The sequence below is a fragment of the Scomber japonicus genome, chromosome 13 (assembly GCF_027409825.1).
Source record: "Scomber japonicus isolate fScoJap1 chromosome 13, fScoJap1.pri, whole genome shotgun sequence".
Lineage (NCBI taxonomy): Eukaryota > Metazoa > Chordata > Actinopteri > Scombriformes > Scombridae > Scomber > Scomber japonicus.
In genome coordinates this window covers 327,419-355,349 of record NC_070590.1, presented here as the reverse complement: position 1 = coordinate 355,349, position 27,931 = coordinate 327,419, and the positions used below count along the sequence as shown (strand labels likewise).

At 45.3% G+C, this 27,931-nt stretch overlaps 2 protein-coding genes across 2 annotated transcripts; one reads left to right on the top strand and one right to left on the bottom strand.

The window, feature by feature from the left end:
- The first annotated feature begins 1,201 nt into the window (after positions 1-1,201).
- LOC128371688 (GTPase IMAP family member 4-like) lies at positions 1,202-6,517 on the top strand. The gene is made up of 3 exons (XM_053332065.1): positions 1,202-1,223; positions 3,942-4,046; positions 5,745-6,517. Exons 1-3 carry the CDS (start codon positions 1,202-1,204, stop codon positions 6,515-6,517), a joined length of 900 nt encoding a protein of 299 aa, XP_053188040.1.
- Positions 6,518-12,497: 5,980 nt separating this feature from the next.
- Positions 12,498-25,038, bottom strand: tmprss15 (transmembrane serine protease 15). Its single transcript, XM_053332064.1, is given in 27 exon segments — positions 12,498-12,628; positions 12,719-12,773; positions 13,702-13,841; positions 14,774-14,869; positions 15,146-15,327; positions 15,600-15,739; positions 15,782-15,900; positions 16,048-16,097; positions 16,182-16,277; positions 17,221-17,341; positions 17,597-17,707; positions 17,794-17,937; positions 18,025-18,150; positions 18,307-18,396; positions 18,702-18,855; positions 18,932-19,085; positions 20,144-20,249; positions 20,485-20,634; positions 21,907-22,047; positions 22,169-22,278; positions 23,191-23,299; positions 23,503-23,622; positions 23,695-23,748; positions 23,854-23,990; positions 24,088-24,155; positions 24,726-24,850; positions 24,930-25,038. Coding segments are annotated over 27 exon segments (3,138 nt in total).
- Positions 25,039-27,931: the final 2,893 nt, after the last annotated feature.

Genomic DNA, 27,931 nt, shown 5'->3' with positions numbered 1-27,931 from the left:
GACCTGGATCCATGGTGAGACCTGGATCCACGTTTAAAGAACCTGCAGAGACAACAGAGACGTTAGAAAGACTCAGTGGTGTTTCTGAGAAATGCCTGAAATAAAATGACAGAAAGCATAAAACTTATGGAAGCAAATGTCTCACCAGATTTTGAAATTTAAAGCCATTGAATTAAAATGATTCACTTTAATTTTTCAGTATTGAAATTCAAAATAAAACATTAACTTCTCAAAAAAGTAACATAATATATTATTGAATATTATTCAAATAATATTTTTCAAATTCAAATTCTTAGACTATAACATCTGAATGGAGGAAGCCTTGCAGTATTGTGTTTGCTGACTTCGGCCTGCTTTCACAGGCACTTACAGTAACTTCCTCATGTTGAACTTCCTGTTTTTAAATGTTAAACTTTGGTATATTTGTACCTGTTGGCTTTAATGTTTAACTTTTTGTTGTTTCTCTTTATTTTTGTTAATTGTGAAAATATTCAGTTAAATAAAATTTAAATTGAGAACAGAATGATTATATTCATTATTTCCACTTTACTGAACCAAACACTAAAGTAACTTATCAGATATTAAATGGCGGCTGTCAGCATGTTAAAGACGGCGTAACCCTAACCCTAACCTGACAGGAACAACATGTCGGCTCCTCTGAGCGAACGTTACTGATTCAATTACAGGAAACTAAAACAACTTTAAATCTGACACACTGATAAAAAGTGAACATGGTCAGACATTACAGTAAAAACTATAGAAATATGATCAATTATCATATAATAGAATAGAATCATCAAACTTTTATATGAGGAAGTTAGAAAATGTTCATCAGACTAATCCCATTTAATTCTGAATAAAAAGAATAAATAACAGCAGCTGCTGAAACATGTTAACAAGATGTAAATATTAAACATGTTAAACGTCACTAAAGACAGAAATAAATCAGACTAACCTGTAAAGAGAAAACTGTCAGTGTGCCGAGGATACCTGGGGGTTAGGGTTTTATTCCTAGGATGGTAAAGTTATGATCCATCTCCTCTGCCTCTGATTGGCTTACCCTGACATTCCTATCCTAACTGACCAATCTCATCTCCTAGAGCCTGTATGGTAGCCAATCAGAGGCAGAGTAGGGCAGTCATGACTTCACCATCCTAGGAAAAACAGACCTGTTGACAGATCTTGTCAGACAACAGCAACGATGGCAGCGACTCAGACAGACAGTAAGTTCAGTTTATTTATGATTTTACTGCAGACTGACTGAAAGTGTGATTATATTATTACTATAGTTACACATTCTGATTCATTAATACTCAATGAGTTACTGAGACCTCATATAAGTTTATAGAGGCAAGTTTTCATTTCTTCCTTTCTTTGTTCTGTTATTTTTACTTTCAGTTATCCTGCATTTCAATCATTTCAGAAGTCTCTTAAATCGTTTCTGTAAAAAGTGGTGATGAGAAGAGAAAATCCTTAAGGTTATTTTGTCCAGTGTTAATTAATATGATGTATTAATATATTAAACTTGTATTGAAAATAAATAGGTTAAGTAGGGTAAAGGGTTGATCAGACACAGAATGTGAGTAGTGGGAAAGGAAGAGAACGGAGGAGGGATAATAACCAGATGATAGGTAAAGTGATGAGTCTTCAATCAGTGTGCATTAAAGCAATAGAAAAAAGGAGGAAGCTGAAAGTTTGCAGGCCTTCAGAAACACGCAGAAAGGAGAAGTAGTGGTAACTGAGTTTTAATGTTAGAGAATATATTCCTGCTCTAGTCAGATGTTATAAATGTCAGAAGTATGGACATATTGTTAATGTGTGTAAAGGCAAACAGAGATGTGGAAAGTGTGGAGGTAAGTCTGTATGTAGAGAAGTAATGTTACAGTTAAGCGCAGTAACTGCAGAGGAAGTCAAACGTGGGCCTAACGGAAACCACACAGTAGATTATGGCGGTTCACAGTCACAAAACAGGAAGTAACAATTCAACATGTCGGATAAGAAGAGAACACAACATGCAAAGGCAGAGAGACAGGAACAAAATGTCGGCTCCTCTGAGTAAACACCACTGATTAAATTACAAGAATCTAAACTTAATCTGCCATGTCATGATCAAATTATGGGAATGAGAGAGAGAATAAATACATGGGTCAAAAACATATTAAAGGATAAAGTGATGTCAGTAAGAGGAAAGAAAATAATCCAAATATTTGGTGTGATGAATTCATTCAAGTCCAGTTCAGTATTTAGTTGTGTTGAGAGATTTATTGTGTTGCATTATCTGCACATGATGGGATTTTGTGAAAAATGGGGAAGAAATATAGATTTTATAGTTAAGCTATATAACATGGACAGTGGTGTTTTAGATTTTCAAGGATTTAAAATTAAAGTACAGGAAAACATTATGGAGGAAAAATAGAAAGATAATAATATTTTAAATATTTAGGAATCTGGATAAAAGAATCTTGGGAAAATTGTTTAACGGAATAAATGAATAAATAAATAATATATTATAAAATGTTTGAGGGGCAGAGAATGATTTATTTGAAGACTTTACCAGACTAATAAGGGCAACTGAATCAAAAACATTATTAAAGAAGTCAGATACAATTCAATATCAGGCCTTTAGACTAAGGGCCTAAACTTTGATTTTGATCTTAAACCTTTTTTTGTAGTTTTTATGATCTTTTCTGGATTGTCTTTGTATATTCAGCTCGTCTTTTCATGTGATTCATTGCCGTTCTCACAGAGGTATGCTGGTAGTATCAGATAGTGTTGTCCAGCTCTGCCTCTGATTGGTCTGATTTTAGAGCAGCTTGATTCTGTGTAATGAATGAACCTGCGTCTGTCTGTCTGTACATGTCTTGCTTTGTGATGATGATTGAATGATGCCTGATGAAGATCTGTGGGCTCTAAATGTTCCTTTTGTAATTAAAGTAAGCTTTTAACACAGTGTGTGTTGATATACTGGCTGCATTGATTGATTGGATCATATTTTTTATGATTCTGTTTAAATTCATGATTGATGTGAATAATGACTTCATTTGTTCTGTTTCTGCACAGCTCCACTGAGACAGAGAAGAGACAGCATGGATGCACCTGCTTCAGGTCTGAAACACATTTGTTTTACATAACATCACCAACATCTGTCAGAATATGACCCTCACTGACCCTAACCCTAATATTTCATGATGGATTTGTATTGTTTGTGTATTCAGTATGTAAAGAACAGCTGCAACACACTCAACAACAATGAAAACAGGAAACACAAAGAAGGACATTTCACATAGAGCAGCTTGTTTGTTTGATGACAGACATCATCTTCACTATTCAAACCTTCAAAGAAACTGTCAGTCACATTTATTTTTATCTTTATTTATTTATTGTTTCTTGTGTCTCTGTTTCTGTTGAACAGATCTGATCAGAAAGATAGAACATCTCCACTTAGCAACAGAATTACTATATACAATGTACATTACAGGAGGGTTTTTTGTGATGACGGATATCAAAAATGTTTGATTCTGCCACAACTTTTCAAAAAAAATTGAAATTCGATTTGCAATATTTGTTCTCTTTTTGCAGTAAAATTGTAGGATATGGGTAAAATCTCAATCAAAGTAAAATAATGTGATTAATTTGGATTAATTAATTTAATCTGTACTGACTTCCTGCATATGACAAAAACTATATTTTCAAAATCAAATCAAATCAAAATGAATGCACTTGAATCCTTGCTGAACATGTTATGACATCAGTTACAACACACCAAATGCACAACAAGCAGCTGCTCACACACACATTTCAGGAGCAAAATAATTGAAGCTCTCAATAGCATTGTGGAGATTTGTTGAATTTGTTAATTACTGTTATCACAGTTTCCTGTAGGGGGTGATCATCAGTGCAGCTTCAGTGTTTCAGGGTGTTTTTGTGTTTCTGTGTTGCAGTATTCAGGCTGGTTCTTGTTGGGAAGACTGGAGCAGGAAAGAGCTCCAGTGGGAACACCGTACTGGGAAGAGATGCCTTCAGTGCTGCAGTCAGTCAGTCCTCAGGTAACAAACCCTCACAAGCTTTGACTGATATATATCCGTATTATCTATCTAGCCGTACCGTCTTCTTCCTCTTATCCTGGTCGGGTCTCAGGGGGCAGCAGCCTAAGCAGGAAGCCCAGACTTCCCTCTCCCCAGCCACTTCGTCAAGCGAGAGACATAGTCTCTCCAGCGTGTCCTGGGTCTCCTACCGGTGGGACGGGCCCTGAACGCCTCACCAGGGAGGCGTCCGGGAGACATCCTGACTAGATGCCCGAGCCTCCTCATCTGGCTCCTCTCAACGCGGAGGAGCAGCGGGTCTACTCCGAGCTCCTCCCGGATAACTGAGCTTCTCACCCTATCTCTAAGGGAGAGCCCAGCCAGCCTACGGAGGAAGCTCATTTCAGCCGCTTGTACCCGCCATCTTGTTCTTTGGGTCACGACCCAAAGCTCATGACCAGAGGTGAGGGTAGGAACCAAGATCGACTGGTAAATCCAGAGCTTTGCCTTTCGGCTCAGCTCTCTCTTCACCACGACGGAAGAGAGTCCGCATTACTGCAGACGCCGCACCGATCCGCCTGTCGATCTCACGCTCCATCCTTCCCTCACTCGTGAACAAGACCCCGAGGTACTTGAACTCCTCCACTTGGGGCAGGATCTCATCCCCGACCCGGAGAGTGCACTCCACCCTTTTCCGGTTGAGAACCATGGCCTTGGATTTGGAGGTGCTGATTCTCATCCCGGCCGCTTCACACTCAGCAGCGAACCGATCCAGTGAGAGTTGGAGGTCACGGTCTGATGAAGCCAACAGGACCACATCATCTGCAAAAAGCAGTGACCCGATCCTGAGGTCACCAAACCGGACCCCCTCCACACCCTGGCTGCGCCTAGAAATCCTGTCCATAAAGATTATGAACAGGATCGGTGACAAAGGGCAGCCCTGGCGGAGTCCAACCCTCACCGGAAACAAGTCCGACTTATTACCGGCGATGTGGACCAAGCTCTGACACCGGTCATACAGGGAACGGACGGCCCGTATCAGGGGGTCCGATACCCCGTACTCCCGGACAACCCCCACAGGACTCCCCGAGGGACACGGTCGAATGCCTTCTCCAAGTCCACAAAACACATGTGGACTGGTTGGGCAAACTCCCATGCACCCTCAAGGATCCTGCAGAGGGTGTAGAGCTGGTCCACTGTTCCACGGCCCGGACGAAAACCACACTGCTCCTCCTGAATCCGAGGTTCGACTATCCGACGGACCCTCCTCTCCAGCACCCCCGAATAGACCTTACCAGGGAGGCTGAGGACTATGATCCCCTGTAGTTGGAACTCACCCTCCGGTCCCCCTTCTTAAAAAGAGGGACCACCACCCCAGTCTGCCAATCCAGGGGCACTGCCCCCGATGTCCACGCGATGCTGCAGAGTCGTGTCAACCATGACAGCCCCACAACATCCAGGGCCTTGAGGAACTCGGGCCGGATCTCATCCACCCCCGGGGCCCTGCCACCGAGGAGCTTTTTAACCACCTCGGCAACCTCAGCCCCAGAGATAGGAGAGCCCACACCCGAGTGCCCCGGCCCTGCTTCCTTACCGGAAGGCGTGTCGGTGGGATTGAGGAGGTCTTCGAAGTATTCCTTCCACCGATCCACAACATCCCGTTCTATCTATCTAGACTGTAAAAACACTGATTAACTGTTGCTTCATGTTTTCTCTCCTCAGTGACCAGACAGTGCTGTAAGCAGAGCGGTGAGGTGTTTGACAGGCAGCTGACCATCGTAGACACTCCTGGTCTCTTCGACACCTCGTTACCTGAGCACCTCGTTAAGAGAGAGATCTCTAAATGCATCAACATGTCGGCCCCGGGGCCCCACGCCATCCTGCTGGTCATCAAGGTGGGGCCCTTTACCAATGAGGAGCGAGACGCAGTGAGGCAGGTGGAGCAGATCTTTGGGGAGGATGCCTGGAAGTACACCATCATCCTCTTCACCAAGGATGACAGAACCGGACCAGATGTGGAGAAACAGCTGGAGGAGGCGGGAGGAGAGCTGCAGTCCATCCTGAGGAAGGTGGAGAACAGATATCACGTCCTCAACAATGACAAAGCAAATGATCGAAGTCAAGTCCTGGATCTGCTGGAGAAGGTGGAGAAGATGGTTGAAGACAACAGAGAAGAGTTTTACTCCAACCTCACCTACCTGCAGGTGGTGGAGATGTTGGATAAGAGGGAGGCAGAGCTCAGAGACTTCTATGAGAAGGAAATGCAGGTTAAAATAAAAGCTGTGGAGTCAAAGTACCAGAAGATGCTGACAGAGGCTCAGCAGGAAGGTCCAGATGTGAAAAGGCGACGTCAGGCTGAGCTGAAGGAGGTGGAGCGGTTCTACGTTGGTCTAAAGAGAGACGTCCGTCATGTTGTGGAGCAGACGGTGGAAACAGACACCAAAGAAGACATTCAGAAGTTTCACATGACCTTCAAACTGAAAGTTACCACATAAACTCAAAGTCTGCACAGAGCTGGTCGAGTGGTTAAGAGCACCAACCATGTACACAGCGGTTCAAGTCCTGGCCGGCGGACCTTTCTGCATGTCATCCCCGGCTCTCTCTCCTGTCATTTTATCTATGCCAGAAAAAATCTTAAAAAAAAAAAAAAATTATCTGAAATGTGTGTTCAGTAATACAGCAGACAAAAACTTTGGAAACAAGAACACATGATCTTTTTCCTCCTGTACTGAAGCTTTACTGAAGCAGCCGCTCAAAGCTGAAAGGCACGTGGAACAAGAAGAGACACCATACACTGAGATAAATTAGAGTATAATCTGTTGAACTATAACAACCAATACACCATCGCCCCCTGCTGGAGGAACAGGACGATGACTGTCTCTCTGTATCGGGTGTGTTCAGTTAAATCAGACTTAATGTTACAATCAGATTAAACTCACAGCAGTTTAATGGAGCAGATGGCCTCAGGTCAAAGGTCATCATGTGACTGACGGCAGCCAGGAGAGATTATTTAACATTTAGAGTCAAACTGGGTCATTAATGGAAAATTAATTTGACAGTGAGGTTTAACTCAATGTACAGTAACTTTGTTCATTTGTAACAATAGTTCAGCATGCAGTGTATATATGTGTGTGTGTGTACTTCTGCTGTCTCAGTGTTTCATTTTCGTCTTCTTATTAAATCATTAAAACTTTCAGACTATCACGCTCAAGTCATAAATAATAAATTTCATTATAAAATGAATTACATTATCGTTGCCTCTTAATTTTAGCTCGTTCCTGTATTTATAAAACACAGTAAGAGGAGCTGAGCTGGATGGACACACACACACACACACACACACAAACACACACACACACACACACACACACACACAGATGTATGATTCTCAGTAGCAGTGGCGCCACCTGCTGGATCCAACGTGTCACTAACCAGAATCAGGTTTGTGGTGCAGAACAGAAACATGTTCATATGATTAAATAAAAATTAATAATACAAAGTAAGAAGAAGTAAGAAGTGTAAGTAAGAAGAAATATAATATAAAATATGTTTAAAAAGTAGTTTTAAAAGCAGCATCATGTTTAAAATGTACATTTAGTAACATGGAGGAAGGAACCAGCTGCAGCACACACACCACAGCTAGATTACTGAGTAAAAGCAGTAACCATGGCAACTAGTCTCCAGCTGATCATCCACACATGTTCTGGACATGACCAACTTTGGGAGTGTGTCTATGTTCCCTCAGTTTAATCATGAGATTAAGAATTTCACCTGTAGTTCGAGCATTTTCATAGATGATCCTGTCCCAGTGAATTCTGTGACCAGAGATGTTTCAGGTGGTTTCTACAGTATGTCCCGTCCATCCTCATTAGTGATGTCTGAGAAACACCTCGACAGAAATGCTTCAGATTTGGTGCCAACGTCCAACATGAAACATGAAACATGAAATATGTTATGTGCACTAGCGAATGACCAAACCTGTGTTCCTGAGCCTAATGCTGAGGGAACATAGAGATGACCGCCCAACCTTTGGTCTCATATCTTCCAAACTCTCAAACAGACTCTGGATTCAAACTGAGACTACAGCCAAGTCCACACGTACCAAAACGATCTTTTCCCCCTCCGTTTTCCCCGGCATTGTTTCAACGGATCCATCTCAACACGCTAGGTAGGAGCCCCCCCGCCCCCAACCCCAACCCTAACCCTAACCCCATCTACAGACAGGTAGGAGCCCCCCCCCCCGCAAAACATATCCATCTCAACATGACTCAACACGCTACTTCATATTCCAGCCTATAGGCGGCGCTGTTTCAGTTTCAGAAATTCACCAAAAACAGAGAGGAAGAGGCGGAGCATGCGCATAAAGCTTGAGCGCTGTTTACAAATCGGCTAAGGCTAAGCTTGAGGGGTGTGGCGATGACATCGAAATTCAGGTTCGTTTCCACCCGGGGACCAGGTTTCAGAAAGCTTCATTTGGACGATCGGCCAAAACGATGCGAAACATCTGCGTTCAAACCAAAAAGCGTCTCCGTGTGGATGATGGCCCCTACGTTTACACGTGCCCGGATATATTCATAAACGGACATTCATCCTCTCCACACCAGTCTGTTTTAAGAAAGGTTTCCGTTTACACTAACCCGTATATATGCCGTCAGGAGCAGCTCAAGCCCACGTTAGCCAATCAGAATCACTTCATTCCTCCACATAGTACAGCACTAATACAAAGAGACCAGCATACATGTGACTGCTACTCTGCATCTATGATCACATAGATTATAAACATAGACTGTAGATTATAAACTATGTCGTATTTAACCAATGGCGGAGCCGGTGGGGGGGCAGAGGGTGCGGCCGCCCCCCGGGCCCACGATTGCAAAGGGGCCCACCGCCAGACTGATGACGGACCCAAAAAAAAAAAAGTAAAGTCCAATGTCGGACTCTGGCGCAGCAGGTGCGCTATAGATAGCGGAAAGAGTAAGAGCAGAGGAAGAATGTTGTGGCCTCTTGTGTTCCTCTCACAAACTTCTTCTGACCAACTCAACCCTCCACATCCAGCCAGTGTCTTGTTGCTGATAGCTCTCACCAAGTTAGCAAGGAAAGCACAGCTAGCTCCGAGGAGAAAGGTAATGAGGAGAGAGAGGAAGAGGATGGTGATAGCGGTGAGGATGAGTTGAATGAGGGCGCAGCTGTAGTTAATGATGAAGGTGGAATTGATGATCATCATGAATCAACCCAGGAGCAGTTTCCGGCTCCACAAATCTCCGTTTTTCTCTGTTTACATGCAAATGTGCAAACTGAGTTTTCCAAAATCTCCACTCTGGCCGGAGTTTTTACAAAGCATCGTTTTCAGGGGCCAATTCTCCGTTTGCGTCTAAACGGAGCAAACGATGGTTAATGTCTCTGTTTATGAATATAACCGGGTCGTATAAACGGGGCCTTAGAAGCGAAGCGTCTGACTGAACATCTGCTGGTTACTACTCAGTCTCTCTGCCTTCACGTTTCTCTCCTGAATCTTTACGGCTGACACGATGTCTGCAGTTAGAGAAGTTCAGGTTCATCGCTCATTAAACCTGGAGCCTCCTGCTGGCCTTTAGTAGCAGTAATATTACTGTCACTCATTATGATGCTCAGACACTTCTATCTACTCTATTATTTATTTATTTCATCTTTAGTTTCTCTTTACGGGACACACAGACATGTTGGATATGTGCTGGGTTTTCTTTCCCTTCAATGCTCTGATGTGACATGAGGCTGATAAATACTCTGCTGTCTGCAAACACTGAACAACAGAAACAAACTGATGATGAGAGCTGAAGAACAAGCTGGCAGAGAGAGCAGGAGGAACTTACCTGGAGGCTTGATTACAGACGAGAAGCAGCTGAGAGCGATGAGCTGCTGGGGGGGGGGGGTCTAGTTTCATTCCTCTTTATTAAACAAACTAACCTTTATGACTCAGAGATAAATAATATGATGAATCCATAAATCAATTAAACTAGATTTAAAAGCAGCATCGGGTTTGTTAAAATGTACATTTAGTATTTTTGAACTCCGCAGCAAGACATCATGGAGGTTACGCCCAGTTCAATATAATCAATATATTAAAAAAAGATCAATAAGAGAGTCAAGGAAGGAAGGAAGGGTGGAAGAGGAAGGAAAGGAGGAAAGGAGGAAGGAAGGAAAGAAGGAAAGAAAGAAAGGACAGAAAGAAGGAAGGAAGGAAGGAAAGAAGGGACTGAATTCAGACTGAACTCCGCAGCAAGACATCATGGAGGTTACGCCCAGTTCAATATAATCAATATATTAAAAAAAGATCAATAAGAGAGTCAAGGAAGGGAGGAAGGAAGGGTGGAAGAGGAAGGAAAGGAGGAAAGAAGGAAGGAAGGAAAGAAGGAAAGAAGGAAAGAAGGAAAGAAAGAAAGGACAGAAGGAAGGAAGGAAGGGAGGAAAGGACTGAATTCAGACTGAACTCCGCAGCAAGACATCATGGAGGTTACGCCCAGTTCAATATAATCAATATATTAAAAAAAGATCAATAAGAGAGTCAAGGAAGGAAGGAAGGAAGGAAGGGTGGAAGAGGAAGGAAAGGAGGAAGGAAAGGAGGAAAGGAGGAAGGAAAGAAGGAAAGAAAAAAAGGAAGGAAGGAAGGAAGGAAGGAAGGAAGGGACTGAATTCAGACTGAACTCCGCAGCAAGACATCATGGAGGTTACGCCCAGTTCAATATAATCAATATATTAAAAAAAGATCAATAAGAGAGTCAAGGAAGGAAGGAAGGGTGGAAGAGGAAGGAAAGGAGGAAAGGAGGAAGGAAGGAAAGAAGGAAAGAAAGAAAAGACAGAAAGAAGGAAGGAAGGAAGGAAAGAAGGGACTGAATTCAGACTGAACTCCGCAGCAAGACATCATGGAGGTTACGCCCAGTTCAATATAATCAATATATTAAAAAAAGATCAATAAGAGAGTCAAGGAAGGGAGGAAGGAAGGGTGGAAGAGGAAGGAAAGGAGGAAAGAAGGAAGGAAGGAAAGAAGGAAAGAAGGAAAGAAAGAAAGGACAGAAGGAAGGAAGGAAGGGAGGAAAGGACTGAATTCAGACTGAACTCCGCAGCAAGACATCATGGAGGTTACGCCCAGTTCAATATAATCAATATATTAAAAAAAGATCAATAAGAGAGTCAAGGAAGGAAGGAAGGAAGGAAGGGTGGAAGAGGAAGGAAAGGAGGAAGGAAAGAAGGAAAGAAAAAAAGGAAGGAAGGAAGGAAGGAAGGAAGGGACTGAATTCAGACTGAACTCCGCAGCAAGACATCATGGAGGTTACGCCCAGTTCAATATAATCAATATATTAAAAAAAGATCAATAAGAGAGATTTGAAATGACATTTGACCCATTTTATACCAAAAGACTGAATGCTCCTCAACATGTCAAATGGTGTAACCACAAAATGTCAAATGGTGTAACCACAAAAGAATGATAGATATTAAATATGTGATCAGCTACAGTGTATTTAAGTGGACTTATACTAATAATGACTTCATTTAAAACATGTAAATGTTTCCTGGTCTCCATGGTAACCAGATGAAATGTAATATTTAGAACAATAGTATTCCATTAGCTTTATTTAATATAAAAGTTAGAATGTAAGATCAAGTTTTTATGGTCAGACATTTTCACCATAATCCTCTAATATATTCTCTCTAAATGGATTAAAAGCAGAAATTTGATGCTGGGTCCACAAAAAAAGAATGTGTGAAGTTATTCATACGTTTATTTTCACATTTTAACCCTTTAAATTTAAACTGAACCACATGGACACTAACAAACATCACTGATCCAGAGATAATGTCATTTAATGTTCTTCTTTCCAAAACCAGAAACAGGAAGAATAATTCTGATTCTGAATAATTTTCTATTTAAGGAACAAGGCTCACTGTCTCGTTTCCTGTTTCACTGGAACTTCATTTATTAAGAAAAGTTTGTAATCTGTTTGTCACTTTAGACCTTGGACCCTTTATGAATCTATTCTCTAAATGAAACCAAAGAAGAAGAAACACAGTTTATGTTTTATTTGAATCATATTTTAACCCATAAGTTTAAACACTTTGTGTGAAATCTAATTAGAAAGGTTTCTTATTTAAAGGAGGAGGAGGAGGAGGAGGAGGAGGGGGAAGAGGAGGACTAGGGGGAGGAGGAGGAGGAGGAAGAGGAGGACTAGGAGGAGGAGGACTGGGAGGAGGAGGAGAGGAAGAGGAGGAGGAGGAGGAGGAGGAGGAGGAGGACTAGGAGGAAGAAGAGGAAGAGGAGGACTAGGAGGAGGAAGAGGAAGAGGAGGAAGAGGGGGAGGAGCGTCTGGTCTGAGCGATCCAGGAAGTGAAGGAGGAGGAGGAAGAAGAGGAGGAAGAGGAGGAGGAAGAGGAGGAGGAGGAGGAGGAGGACTAAGAGGAAGAGGAGGAGGAAGAGGAGGAGGAAGAAGAGGAAGAGGAGGACTAGGAGGGAGAGGAGGAGGACTAGGGGGAGGAGCGTCTGGTCTGAGCGATCCAGGAAGTGAAGGAGGAAACTCGGGCGTAGACTCCCGGTCGTCCCGGTCGGCCGCAGCCAAACCCGAATGATGTCACACCTGTCAGGAACCAATCAGAAGGAAGCATTTCATCAGACCTCATTTACATATCCTGTCCTGTATGAGTGTGTGTGTGTGAGAGAAACTGACCAATCACAGTCCAGTATCCATCATCCAAGCACATGAGTGGACCGCCGGAGTCGCCCTGGAAACAGCAGTAGTTATTAACCAATCAGCACGCAGCTCCCTGCCCAGCTGTTTAAGGTGAGACCAGAGGCCTGTACTACGAAGCTGGTAAATCACCATGGTAACTGATGCTGAACGGCTAACCTGCTCCCGGGTAAATCACCATGGTAACTGATGCTGAACGGCTGCTCCGGGGTAAATCACCATGGTAACGGCTAACCTGCTCCGGGGGTAAATCACCATGGTAACGGCTAACCTGCTCCGGAGCAGGTTATGTTCTGGATAAGAGATCAATGAGTATAAAAGCACCACCTCTTGACCAATCAGCTCTCTTAGAAAATTGCATCTATCACTAAAAAGTCTTTCTCTCCTAAGCGCTCCTCTCACGATCTGCACCAATGTTGACAGGATCTAAGAATAGGCAGGTCATTTTCTAATTGACCAAAATATATATTTAAAAAACAATCCTTGAGGCACATGAGGGATATTAGTCTGTTATACAGCTGGTTTGACATCATTCACTCAAATGGTTGAAGTATTCTTCATATTCTTGAAGAAAAATTGTCTGCTCCTCCATGGTAAAGGGTAAAGGGTAAAGTAGTCTGCTCTGCAGGGTTTCTCCATGTTTGTGATTGGTCAGACGCTGCAAACTCCTCCCCTTTATGAGAGCAGAGATCCAGATTGGAAAACCCTGGGTTCAATTACCGAGTTGATAACCAGCTTCGTAGTACCGCTTATCAGGATTGCTATACTACACACTATACTACACACTATACTACACACTATACTACACACTACATCCTTCAAATGACGTCAGAGTTAGTAGAGTAGCAGAACAGTATGCGGTTTCTAACAGACTCTCAGGTGAGACCAAGTGACACCAGGTGACACCAGGTGAGAGCAGGTGAAACCAGGTGAAACCAGGTGAGACCCAGGTGAGCTGTTACCTGACAGGAGTCGACCCCGCCCTCCGGGTAGCCGGCACACAGCATGCTGGAGGTGATGGTGTACTCTGGTAACTGCTGCTCACACTGAGCCTGGTCCACTAGAGGAACCTCAGCCTGCTGCAGAACGTCAGGGAGAGAACCTGAGAGACAGACAGGTGGGAGGGAGACAGGTGAGACAGGTAGGACAGGAGGGAGGTAGGAGAGAGACAGGTGAGAGAGAGACAGGTGGGAGGGAGACAGGTGAGACAGGTGGGAGGGAGACAGGTGAGACAGGTGAGAGGGAGACAGGTGGGACAGACAGGTGGGAGGGAGACAGGTGAGACAGGTGGGGGGGAGACAGGTGAGAGAGAGATAGGTGGGAGGGAGACGGGTGGGAGGGAGACAGGTGGGAGGGAGACAGGTGAGACAGACAGGTGGGAGGGAGACAGGTGAGACAGGTGGGGGGGAGACAGGTGAGAGAGAGACAGGTGGGAGGGAGACGGGTGGGAGGGAGACAGGTGGGAGGGAGACAGGTGAGACAGGTGGGAGAGAGACAGGTGAGAGGGAGACAGGTGGGAGGGAGACGGGTGAGAGAGAGACGGGTGGGAGGGAGACAGGTGAGAGGGAGACAGGTGGGAGGGAGACAGGTGAGAGAGAGACAGGTGGGACAGACAGGTGGGAGGGAGATGGGCGGGAGGGAGACGGGTGGGAGGGAGACGGGTGAGAGAGACACGGGTGAGAGGGAGACGGGTGAGAGAGAGACGGGTGAGAGGGAGACGGGTGGGAGGGAGACGGGTGGGAGGGAGACGGGTGAGAGGGAGACGGGTGGGAGGGAGACAGGTGGGAGGGAGACAGGTGGGAGGGAGACGGGTGGGAGGGAGACGAGTGGGAGGGAGACAGGTGGGAGAGAGACGGGTGAGAGGGAGACGGGTGGGAGGGAGACGGGTGGGAGGGAGACAGGTGGGAGGGAGACAGGTGCGACAGAGAGGTGAGACAGACAGGCGAGACAGACAGGTGAGACAGACAGGTGAGACAGACAGGTGGGAGGGAGACAGGTGAGAGACAGACAGGTGGGAGGGATCATGTGTCTCACCTTCCTCTGCGTCTCGTCCCCATCCTGCGATGAAACATTTCCTTCCTGTTGTGATCAGCTGATCGTCTGCAGGTAAACACACTGGCTGGACCCATTCTGCACACACACACACACACACACACACGCAGATACACACACCCACACACACACACACACACACACACACGCACACACACACACACACACACACACACACACACACCCACCCACACACACACGCACACACACACACACACACACACACACACACACACACACACACACACAGTAAGGTCAGGTAACAGGACTGTAACTGATGAGATGTGTTGGTGCGGTGATGTCACTGCCGGTGATGTCACTGACTGTGATGTCACTGACGGTGATGTCACTGACCGGTGAAGTTGATTGGCTGTTGCAGGTGCATCATGGCGATATCGGCTTGCTTGGTCTGCTTGTAGTATTCTCTGTGGATGACGATGCGATCGACTCGTCGGGTCTGAGTGTGAGATGAGCTCCTGTTACTGTGAGCGTGGAGTCCGATCACCGCCTCCCAGAACTGCAGGTGGACGTTCTTCCTATGGAGACACCATTACATCATACATTACATCATACATTACATCATACATCATACATTAAATCATACATTACATCATACATTACATCATACCATACATTACATCATACATTACATCATACATTACATCATACATTACATCATACCATACATTACATCATACATTACATCATACATTACATCATGCATTACATCATACCATACATTACATCATACATTACATCATGCATTACGTCATGCATTACGTCATACATGACATCATACATGACTCACCCATAGACACAATGAGCTGCGGTCAGCAGCCAATCAGAGCCAATCAACGAGGCTCCACAGGCATGACGGCCCTGCCATTGGAGGGACACCATCCATGGCCACGCCCCCTTCACTGCATTAGCCCCGCCCACCACCCTGCCCTCACCTGGTGACAATGAAACACGTTAAACACACACACACACACACACATTATGGCCGGTCTCATTCTTACCTTCCCCCTCCTCTGATTGGTCCGTCTCTCTTGGGTCCTTCTCTGATTGGTCCGTCTCTCTCGGGTCGTTGATCTGACGAACTCCACAAGCTGAAAGTTAAACACTGTTAAAAAGATCTCAATATCACCTGTTGATTTAACAGTCAGTGTTTATGAGTTACTGTTGATTTAACAGTCAGTGTTTATGAGTGTTGATTTAACAGTCAGTGTTTATGAGTGTAACTGTGTGTAACTCACGCTGGTTGTCGCAGCTCAGAGAAACTACTCTCTCACTGTCGCACGTTTCACTGTAAAAACATTTATTATTTTAACTCAGTTTCTGTAAAAATGAGACAATAAAAATATTCTGACATGTTTCTGATTGTTCGTACCTGACGTTCATCACCAGCGTCCCGTTATCGTTAACTCTGAACGTCGTAAACGGAGAATCACCTGGACGCACCGGCAGCACCGTGGCCTCCCCCGACCTGCAGGGAGACAGACAGGTGAGTTACCTGTAACCCAGGTACTGACAGGTGAAGACAGACAGGTGAGTTACCTGTAACCCAGGTACTGACAGGTGAAGACAGACAGGTGAAGACAGACAGGTGAGTTACCTGTATCCCAGGTACAGACAGGTGAAGACAGACAGGTGAAGACAGACAGGTGAGTTACCTGTATCCCAGGTACTGACAGGTGAAGACAGACAGGTGAAGACAGACAGGTGAGTTACCTGTATCCCAGGTACTGACAGGTGAAGACAGACAGGTGAAGACAGACAGGTGAGTTACCTGTATCCCAGGTACTGACAGGTGAAGACAGACAGGTGAGTTACCTGTATCCCAGGTACTGACAGGTGAAGACAGACAGGTGAAGACAGACAGGTGAGTTACCTGTATACCGGGTACAGACAGGTGAAGACAGACAGGTGAAGACAGACAAGTGAAGACAGACAGGTGAGTTACGTGTAACCCAGGTACTGACAGGTGAAGACAGACAGGTGAGTTACCTGTATCCCAGGTACTGACAGGTGAAGACAGACAGGTGAAGACAGACAAGTGAAGACAGACAGGTGAAGACAGACAGGTGAGTTACGTGTAACCCAGGTACTGACAGGTGAAGACAGACAGGTGAGTTACCTGTATCCCAGGTACAGACAGGTGAAGACAGACAGGTGAAGACAGACAGGTGAGTTACCCGTATCCCAGGTACAGACAGGTGAAGACAGACAGGTGAGTTACCTGTATCCCAGGTACTGACAGGTGAAGACAGACAGGTGAGTTACCTGTATACCAGGTACTGACAGGTGAAGACAGACAGGTGAGTTACCTGTATACCAGGTACAGACAGGTGAAGACAGACAGGCAAAAACAGACAGGTGAGTTACCTGTATCCCAGGTACTGACAGGTGAAGACAGACAGGTGAGTTACCTGTATCCCAGGTACTGACAGGTGAAGACAGACAGGTGAGGGTTCCAGGTGTCGGCACAGACGCTGAGCCGAGAGGAAACGAGCTGAAACTGGAGACTGGAATCGTTCTTCTGCAACGCAACTAAAACACAAAGAGTCAGTTTACTTCCTGTCTCACCTGACGATGAGTCAGTTTACTTCCTGTCTCACCTGATGATGAGTGACATCACAGCATATGGTAACATGATGATGTCACTGTTATGTCACATGACTTCATGTAACGCTGCTTCACTTCAGTTCTCACAAACAATAACAATCACATGCACTGATCACATGTACTGATCACATGTACTGATCACATGATCACATGATCACATGTACTGATCACATGACTCACCACAGTCGGCTTCGTCGGAGGCGTCGGGACAGTCGACCACGCCGTCACACTGACCGTTACCATGGATACAGCTTCCTGTCTGACACTGGAACTGCCCGGCTGCACACGGAGCTGTTCACGCATCACATGACTCGTCAGTACAGATCATCAATAATCAACCTGATCAGCTGTCACATGACCTCCGACCCTGCGCTCACCTGGTGACCCCAGCTTGACCCCGCTGGTGAAGTTGGCTCTGAATCCTCGACCTGAACCCGACCTGTCCGTCCAGAACCACACTGTCATCTCATTGGTTGTTGAGAAGAAGTCGTGGGCGGGGCCAGTGCTGCCGGTGAGAACCGCTGGAAACAACGTGTTCACACCTGAGACTGACGCACGCTAGCAGGTACACACAGCTGAAAGACATTATGGGTAAAACAGCGGCTCACCCAGTATGGTGGAGTTAGGCCCCGCCCCGTCCCGGACCTCCACCACGTCTTTGGTCGATTCAACGTCAAAGTCCAGGAAGTGGAGCTGGATGTTCCGCCCCCACACAGCGTGGAGCGTCCACACACCTGCAGGAGCAGAGGATTCTGGGTAATCACGGCTCTCAGGTGGGTTCAGAGGATTTCCTTTGTGATCACTACATAATATGACATCTTAATGTAACACAGGTGATGATGTAATGATGATGTAACATCCTCTATAATCATCAGTAACAGCTGACTCACACTTGGCCTTGTTCCCGTAGGATTGTGGGTAGTTTGGCGAGCTGAAGGTAGAGTTTGGCTCCCAGAGTTCAAAGGGTCCTCCACAGTCAGCTGACCAATGAGAGCACAGAGGGCGGAGTCAGACCTTATATGGTACAGATCCCACAAAGACACCAGCACAATACTTAATACTTACTAACCCTTACCTGCTATAGGAGGCGTGGCCTGTGTCTTACCTGATGTAAGGGGGCGTGGTCAGTGTCTTACCTGTTATGGGGGCGTGGTCAGTGTTTTACCTGATGTAGGGGGCGTGGTCTGTGTCTTACCTGGCATAGGGGGCGTGGCCAGTGTCTTACCTGGCATAGGGGGCGTGGCCAGTGTCTTACCTGGTGTAGGGGGTGTGGTCTGTGTCTTACCTGGCATGGGGGGCGTGGTCGTCGGAGGCGGTACATTAGTTGGTTCGGGGGGGGCGGGGCCACAGGCAGCAGAGGTCAGTGTGATGTCATCCAGAGCGATGTCATTCCTCATCCCTCCTTTCTTCAGAGCTTCAAACACCACCTGCAGAGCTGACTGAGTTATTGATTTCCTCAGTAAGTGAGTTCAGACTGAGATCAGACCGTGTGATGTCACTCACCGTGGTCTCCACCGTCAGGTTGAGCGTCACCTGACCGTAGTTCCAGTTGTCGCCATAGTTACCGTCTCTCTGAAACACCACGGTAACGTTGGTTTCAGGGTCTGACGGAGACGTTTGGAGCAGCTGGACCATCAGACGGTGGACGTCTCCTCCAAACATGTGATACCTGCACATGGATCAGAACGTCCACACTGATCAATAACATGTTGATTATATAACACCGTCATTCTGCCAGAGCTCCAGCAGGGGGCGGAGACACAGCTGGCTGCTGATTGTGTTTTATGACTCCCATAATGCACTGGGCTCCTCTCTCCTCCTCCCTCTCTCTCTCTATCCATCCATCTATCCTCTCTCCTCCTCCCTCTCTCTCTCTATCCATCCATCTATCCTCTCTCCTCCTCCCTCTCTCTATCCATCCATCTATCCTCTCTCCTCCTCCCCCTCTCTCTCTCTATCCATCCATCTATCCTCTCTCCTCCTCCCTCTCTCTCTCTATCCATCCATCTATCCTCTCTCCTCCTCCCTCTCTCTCTCTATCCATCCATCTATCCTCTCTCCTCCTCCCTCTCTCTCTCTATCCATCCATCTATCCTCTCTCCTCCTCCCTCTCTCTCTCTATCCATCCATCTATCCTCTCTCCTCCTCCCTCTCTCTCTCTATCCATCCATCTATCCTCTCTCCTCCTCCCTCTCTCTCTCTATCCATCCATCTATATCCATTAACATTCATGTTCTATTAATGCTTCAATAATCTAAACTTCTTCCCCGGAGTTGTCTGTGCTTTCTGGTCTCACAGGTAATCTGGGCCTGGAGACGTCCGGATGACTGATTCCAGTCCTGGACCTTCAATGTGCTTCTCTCTCCTCTCCTTCCTCTCTCTCCTCTCCTTCCTCTCTCTCCTCTCCTTCCTCTCCTTCCTCTCTCCTCTCCGTCCTCTCTCTCCTCTCCTTCCTCTCTCCTCTCTACTCCAACTGATCCAGGCAGATGTTCTCCCACTCTGAGTCTGGTTGTGTTAGGGTTGTGTTAGGGTGGGTTAGGGTGGGTTACGGTGGGTTACGGTGGGTTAGGGTTGTGTTAGGGTGGGTTAGGGTTGTGTTAGGGTTGTGTTTGGGTTGTGTTATGGTTGTTGTGTTAGGGTTGTGTTATGGTGATTGTGTTATGGTTGGGTTAGGGTTGTGTTATGGTTGTGTCAGGGTTGTGTTTGGGTTGTGTTTTGGTTGCTTACCAGAAGGACAGACACATGGGCTGAGTGCTAGGAGTCAGAGGGAGGCTGCTGATCTTGAAGCTCTTCGGCCAGTTTCCAGGACTCATAGGAGTGACGATGTAGAAACCTTCAACACAAACATGATGAATATGAAGATTACTGATTGATGCTAATAAACACTGATACTGCAGGGTTAGGGTTAGGGCTACACTGATACTGCAGGGTTAGGGTCACACTGATACTGCAGGGTTAGGGTTGGGGGGGGGGGTTAGGGCTACACTGATACTGCAGGGTTAGGGTTAGGGTTGGGAGGAGGGGGGGGTTAGGGTTACACTGATATGACATCACAGCTCTGCTTTAACCTGATTGGTTCCCCAGCGTGTGGTCGGCACTGGGGCCGGTCAGGGGAGGAAACGTGGAGCCGCTGGTTCGAATCCAGTCGGCATCGTCACCCTGCTGCTGCCTCCAGTAACACATGCCCTGCTCAAAGGCACAGGTCAGCTTCTGCTCATCTGCACACACACAGGGTCACATGATCACATGATCACAGGGTCACATGATCACAGGGTCACATGATCACATGATCACATGATCACAGGGTCACATTACTGGTCAGGTGTGTGAGGTCTTACTGGTCAGGTGTGTGAGGTGTTACTGGTCAGGTGTGTGAGGTCTTACTGGTCAGGTGTGTGAGGTCATACTGGTCAGGTGTGTGAGGTCATACTGGTCAGGTGTGTGAGGTGTTACTGGTCAGGTGTGTGAGGTCTTACTGGTCAGGTGTGTGAGGTCTTACTGGTCAGGTGTGTGAGGTCATACTGGTCAGGTGTGTGAGGTCATACTGGTCAGGTGTGTGAGGTGTTACTGGTCAGGTGTGTGAGGTCTTACTGGTCAGGTGTGTGAGGTCTTACTGGTCAGGTGTGTGAGGTCTTACTGGTCAGGTGTGTGAGGTGTTACTGGTCAGGTGTGTGAGGTCTTACTGGTCAGGTGTGTGAGGTCTTACTGGTGAGATGTGTGAGGTGTTACTTGTGAGGTGTGTGAGGTCTTACTGGTCAGGTGTGTGTGAGGTCATACTGGTCAGGTGTGTGAGGTCATACTGGTCAGGTGTGTGAGGTGTTACTGGTCAGGTGTGTGAGGTCTTACTGGTCAGGTGTGTGAGGTCTTACTGGTCAGGTGTGTGAGGTCTTACTGGTCAGGTGTGTGAGGTGTTACTGGTCAGGTGTGTGAGGTGTTACTGGTCAGGTGTCTGAGGTGTTACTGGTCAGGTGTGTGAGGTCTTACTGGTCAGGTGTGGGAGGTCTTACTGGTCAGGTGTTACTGGTCAGGTGTGTGAGGTCTTACTGGTCAGGTGTGTGAGGTGTTACTGGTCAGGTGTGTGAGGTCTTACTGGTCAGGTGTGTGAGGTCTTACTGGTCAGGTGTGTGAGGTCTTACTGGTCAGGTGTGTGAGGTGTTACTGGTCAGGTGTGTGAGGTCTTACTGGTCAGGTGTGTGAGGTCTTACTGGTCAGGTGTGTGAGGTCATACTGGTCAGGTGTGTGAGGTGTTACTGGTCAGGTGTGTGAGGTCATACTGGTCAGGTGTGTGAGGTGTGTGAGGTCTTACTGGTTAGGTGTGTGAGGTGTGTGAGGTCTTACTGGTCAGGTGTGTGAGGTGTTACTGGTCAGGTGTTACTGGTCAGGTGTGTGAGGTCTTACTGGTGAGGTGTGTGAGGTCATACTGGTCAGGTGTGTGAGGTCATACTGGTCAGGTGTGTGAGGTCTTATTGGTCAGGTGTGTGAGGTCTTACTGGTCAGGTGTGTGAGGTTGACGGCGCTGTAGGTGGCGTTAAACCCCGACAGGTTGTTGATGTCATCAGAAAAAAACTCCACAGTTGATTGGTCGGCCAGCACCCACACGGTCCCAGGAGGGGCGGAGCCTGAGAGCTCAGCTGGAAACATGTTTGAATTAGTGTGTATATGTGTGTGTGTGTGTGTGTGTGTGTGTGTGTATGTGTGTGTGTATGTGTGTGTGTGTGTGTGTGTGTGTGTGTGTGTGTGTGTGTGTGTTACCTATCAGCTGTTTCTCTGCTCCCACTCCTTCATAGATTTTCAGCACATCGAAGCTTTCTTCAGTTTCAAACTGCAGGAAATCGATCCGAACAGAAAATCCTCTCTGAACACTGAAAACATTTTATTATTATTATATTCAGTATTAATATCCACGTCATCACATCCTGCTTAAAAAACTAACTCTGATGTCATCAAGAACTCAAATGTACTCTGTGTACTTTACTGTGTAACTTGTAGTACTATATGCAGTACTATATGCAGTACTATATGCAGTACTGTAGTACTATATGCAGTACTATATGCAGTACTGTAGTACTATATGCAGTACTATATGCAGTACTGTAGTACTTTATGTAGTACTATATGCAGTACTGTGTAGTACTATATGCAGTACTATATGCAGTACTATATGCAGTACTCTATGCTACCATGGCGATCCGAGAGGTCCTCAAGTTGGACACTAGCATCAAGAAACAGACGCAGCTCAATACCACCTGGTTCAACTGAGACTAAAACACATTGTGACTTGAGCTGGACTGCTGCAGGCTGCAAAGCACCTGTCTACTGTGGCTACTTACTGTTGTGAGTGTCTTAAATGTATTATGTTTGCGTGAGACAGAGAGCTGCTGGGTTCTGTGTGAACCTAAAAATAATTTCTTTGAAGTACAAAGGGCAACTAAGGGTACTATATGCAGTACTGTGTAGTACTATATAGATTACTATATGCAGTACTGTGTAGTACTATATGCAGTACTATATGCAGTAGTATATACTGTAGTACTATATGCAGTACTCTATGCAGTACTGTAGTACTATATGCAGTACTGTGTAGTACTATATAGATTACTATATGCAGTACTGTGTAGTACTATATGCAGTACTATATGCAGTAGTATATACTGTAGTACTATATGCAGTACTATATGCAGTACTGTAGTACTATATGCAGTACTATATTCAGTACTGTAGTACTATATGCAGTACTATATGCAGTACTATATGCAGTACTGTAGTACTGGTACCTGATGATCCAGCGGCAGGAGCTGCTGCTGTTGTAATTTTCAGAGTCGTCGGATGAACTGAACGAACCGCTCGGCCCTCGCAGCAGGAACTGTCCGTCACACGCCGTTGCTATGGAGACAGAGTGATGATGTAAGAGCATCTGTCATTGCTATGGAGACAGAGTGATGATGTAAGAGCATCTGTCGTTGCTATGGAGACAGAGTGATGATGTAAGATGTAAGAGCATCTGTCGTTGCTATGGAGACAGAGTGATGATGTAAGAGCATCTGTCGTTGCTATGGAGACAGAGTGATGATGTAAACGTAACTGACCACAGCGAGCGGAGTCTTCGTCGGAGCCGTCGGGACACTCGAGGACTCCGTCACAGAGCCGATCGATCAGGACACACATCGATTGATCGGCACAGGAAGTGTGATGAGGACGACACGCCGCTGCGAGCAGAACGGCTGATTCACACAAAGCTTCATGTTTCATGTTTACACAACCAACCGACGATCACTGACCTGCTGTCGGAGAGACGCTCGACGCCGCCGCCGTCGTCGTCTGCTCCACTTCCTCTTCCTCTGCACAGATCAATAATCATTATTCATTATTACTGACATACATTCATTAAACTCTTCAGTCAGTGACCTCTGACCTCACAGTGTCACCTGTGACATCACCTGTGACCTGGATGCTGTTCCTGTCAATCATCAGCCCCCCGCTGTCCTGAAGCCCCGCCCTCAGCTGCAGCTCCGCCTCCTTCCTGTCGATCAGCTGATTGAAATGGAGGTCAAAGGTCACCACCACACTGCCCTGACTGAGATCAATACAGACACACATGGATCAGTACGTTAGAATCAGCTGTTTCTGATCAACCAATCCCTGATCAGTGATGATGTCATCGATCAGCTGACCTGAAGTCTGAGACCTGACACGTCTGGAACTCCCGACTGAGCTCGCTGCGCCTGAACGCCTCCCACACCTGCCGACCAATCACACGTTAGTTCAACATCTGTTCTCTGCTCTCTGTGTTCTGTGTTCTCTGTGTTCTGTTCTCTGTGTTCCGTATTCTGTGTTCTCTGCTCTCTGTGTTCTCTGCTCTCTGTGTTTTCTGTGTTCTCTGCTCTCTGTGTTCTGTGTTCTCTGCTCTCTTTGTTCCGTGTTCTCTACTCTCTGTTTTCTGTGTTCTCTGCTCTCTGTGTTCTGTGTTCTCTGCTCTCTGTGTTCTGTGTTCTCTGTGTTCTGTGTTCTCTGCTCTCTGTGTTCTGTGTTCTCTGTGTTCTGTGTTCTCTGCTCTCTGTGTTCTGTGTTCTCTGCTCTCTGTGTTCTGTGTTCTCTGTTCTCTGTGTTCTGTGTTCTGTGTTCTGTGTTCTCTGCTCTCTGTGTTCTCTGCTCTCTGCGTTCTGTGCTCTCTGCGTTCTGTGTTCTCTGCTCTCTGTTCTCTGTGTTCTGTGTTCTGTGTTCTCTGCTCTCTGCTCTCTGTGTTCTCTGCGTTCTGTGTTCTCTGCTCTCTGTGTTCTGTGTTCCTTCTTTAGAACCGTGTTCATCTCACCAGCTGCTGGACATCGTAGGCGAGGGATTTGAACATCGGGCTGCTGGAGTTCTTCAGCTCGTCGGAGAACATCGCTCCGTCTGTGATCACCATCCGTCCAATCAGGCGCTCCGGCTCAGCGCCACCTGGCCACAGACAGCAGCTGATTGGTCGATCGATAACGTGTTCTGATCAGCTGATTAAAAGCATCGGTTCTGTTTTTACCTTCGGACTGAACGCTGGCCCACAAGAACACGGCCAGTCCCACAGAACAGAGCAGGAGCAGCCCGGAGACCACGACCAGGAGAACCTCCAGAGACGAGAACCGCCTCATCCTGTCAATCAATACATCAATACTGAATAAATGTTCTACTTCCTGTCACATCCCGTCACAATAAAACAACAATAAACATATTTACCTGTGTGCTTTTCTTCTTCTGCTGCTTCCTGTTGGTCCCACCTGTCCACCTGTCTACCTGTCTACCTGTCCACCTGTCCACCTGTCTACCTTTACACCTGTCTACCTGTCCACCTGTCTACCTGTCCACCTGTCTACCTTTACACCTGTCTACCTGTCCACCTGTCTACCTTTACACCTGTCTACCTGTCCACCTGTCTACCTGTCCACCTGTCTAACTGTCCACCTGTCTACCTGTCTACCTGTCCACCTGTCTAACTGTCCACCTGTCCACCTGTCTACCTGTCTCTACCTGTCTACCTTTACACCTGTCTAACTGTCCACCTGTCTACCTGTCCACCTGTCTAACTGTCCACCTGTCTAACTGTCTACATGTCTACCTTTACACCTGCCTACCTGTCTTCCTGTCTACCTGTCCACCTGTCCACCTGTCAAACTGTACACCTGTCTACCTGTTCACTTGTCCACCTGTCCACCTGTCCACCTGTCCACCTGTTGACTGTTAGAGGATCAGACACTAACTGCTGAACTCTGATCAGCTGTTATTGAGCTGAAAATGACTAATGACTTATTATCAATACGTCAGCTGATAATCAATTCTGCTACTGATTATTGTTATTAATGATTTACTCCGGTCCTACCCCTAACCCTCCTCCCAGAGCTACTGCAGGTTCTCTAAAAGTAACTGAGTATATTTACTGTAGTACAGTTTGAGGTACTTGATCCTTTATTTCAGCAAAAATCAAAGATTAGAGAAAAAGTCCAAACACTGAAAATCAGAACTTTGTTTTTTCTTCTTTCCCATTAATCATCTCAGCAGCCCTCACATTTACCTGCTGACCCTTTGGAGGGGCCCCACCCCTAGGTTGGGAACCACTGGACTAAACTAGCTAACTGTATATAAAGTAGTGTAAACTAGCTAATTGTATATAAAGTAGTATAAACTAGCTAACCGTATATAAAGTAGTATAAACTAGCTAACCGTATATAAAGTAGTGTAAACTAGCTAACTGTATATAAAGTAGTGTAAACTAGCTAACTGTATATAAAGTAGTGTAAACTAGCTAACCGTATATAAAGTAGTGTAAACTAGCTAACCGTATATAAAGTAGCGTAAACTAGCTAACTGTATATAAAGTAGCATAAACTAGCTAACTGTATATAAAGTAGTATAAACTAGCTAACTGTATATAAAGTAGTATAAACTAGCTAACTGTATATAAAGTAGTATAAACTAGCTAACTGTATATAAAGTAGTGTAAACTAGCTAACTGTATATAAAGTAGTGTAAACTAGCTAACTGTATATAAAGTAGTGTAAACTAGCTAACTGTATATAAAGTAGTGTAAACTAGCTAACTGTGTATAAAGTAGTGTAAACTAGCTAACTGTATATAAAGTAGTATAAACTAGCTAACCGTATATAAAGTAGTATAAACTAGCTAACTGTATATAAAGTAGTATAAACTAGCTAACTGTGTATAAAGTAGTGTAAACTAGCTAACTGTATATAAAGTAGTATAAACTAGCTAACTGTATATAAAGTAGTGTAAACTAGCTAACTGTATATAAAGTAGTGTAAACTAGCTAACTGTATATAAAGTAGTATAAACTAGCTAACTGTATATAAAGTAGTGTAAACTAGCTAACTGTGTATAAAGTAGTGTAAACTAGCTAACTGTATATAAAGTAGTGTTTTACTGTAATACTGCATACTACATCACTATAATACTGCAGTACTTTTACTATAATACTGCAGTACTGTGTGAGGGTATGTGTCCGTGTGTGTATCAGGGAGTAGATGAAGGGTTAAAGGGTTAAAGGTTTATGAGGTCTGAAGTTCAGCAGCAGATAAACGGCTCCACCCTGCAACACTCAGCACGTCAGTCTTTTTAAAACTCTGAATTTATTTTCACACTCATTTTAAAAACAGTAAAAAACAAATCCGACCAATCACAGAAGAGAACATTAGATTATAATAGGATCATTAAAACAAATATCGATGTTTCATTAAAACCTTTAACAGCAACATGTGAAGAATACCAGCGACGCAGATCAGGATCACGTTACACACGTTGGGTTTTTACAGCAGTTATTTATTATATATGATGTCCTTTCAAAATAAAGCGACTCCTGAACCTGCAGCTGGTGTAATGTGGAGACAACAGTTAAACAGAGGTTGGCTGTTTGATTCAGTGTCGTACGGAAGCCCAGAGGAGCCAGTGATGAAAACAGCTGTTAACAGAATAATCTTTAATCTGTGAAACAGTCGGGATCATTTTAAATGTCTGTTGGTGTAATTCTGCTTTCAGCCACCAGAGGGAGAAGCAGCTCTGCCTCTGAACTCAACCTGGCTGTGGCTGTAATGGAGGAGTTTGTTTATTTCTGGGTCAGTGATGTTTGTTAGTGTCCATGAGGTCTAGTTTAAATTTAAAGGGTTAAAATGTAAAAATAAACGTATGAATAACTTCACACATTCTTTTTTTGTGGACCCAGCATCAAATTTCTGCTTTTAATCCATTTAGAGAGAATATATTAGAGGATTATGGTAAAAATGTCTAAGTGGTGTAACCATAAAAACTTTGTACCAAATAATTCAACTTGCTTAAAAACAGTAAATAGTCAATAAAACACCTTCCTTCCTTCCTTCCTTCCTTCCTTCCTACCTAACACCATATCAACTAGTTTGGCATGATCTTACATCCTTCCTTCCTTCCTTCCTTCCTTCCTACCTAACACCATATCAACTAGTTTGGCATGATCTTACATCCTTCCTTCCTTCCTTCCTTCCTTCCTTCCTTCCTTCCTTC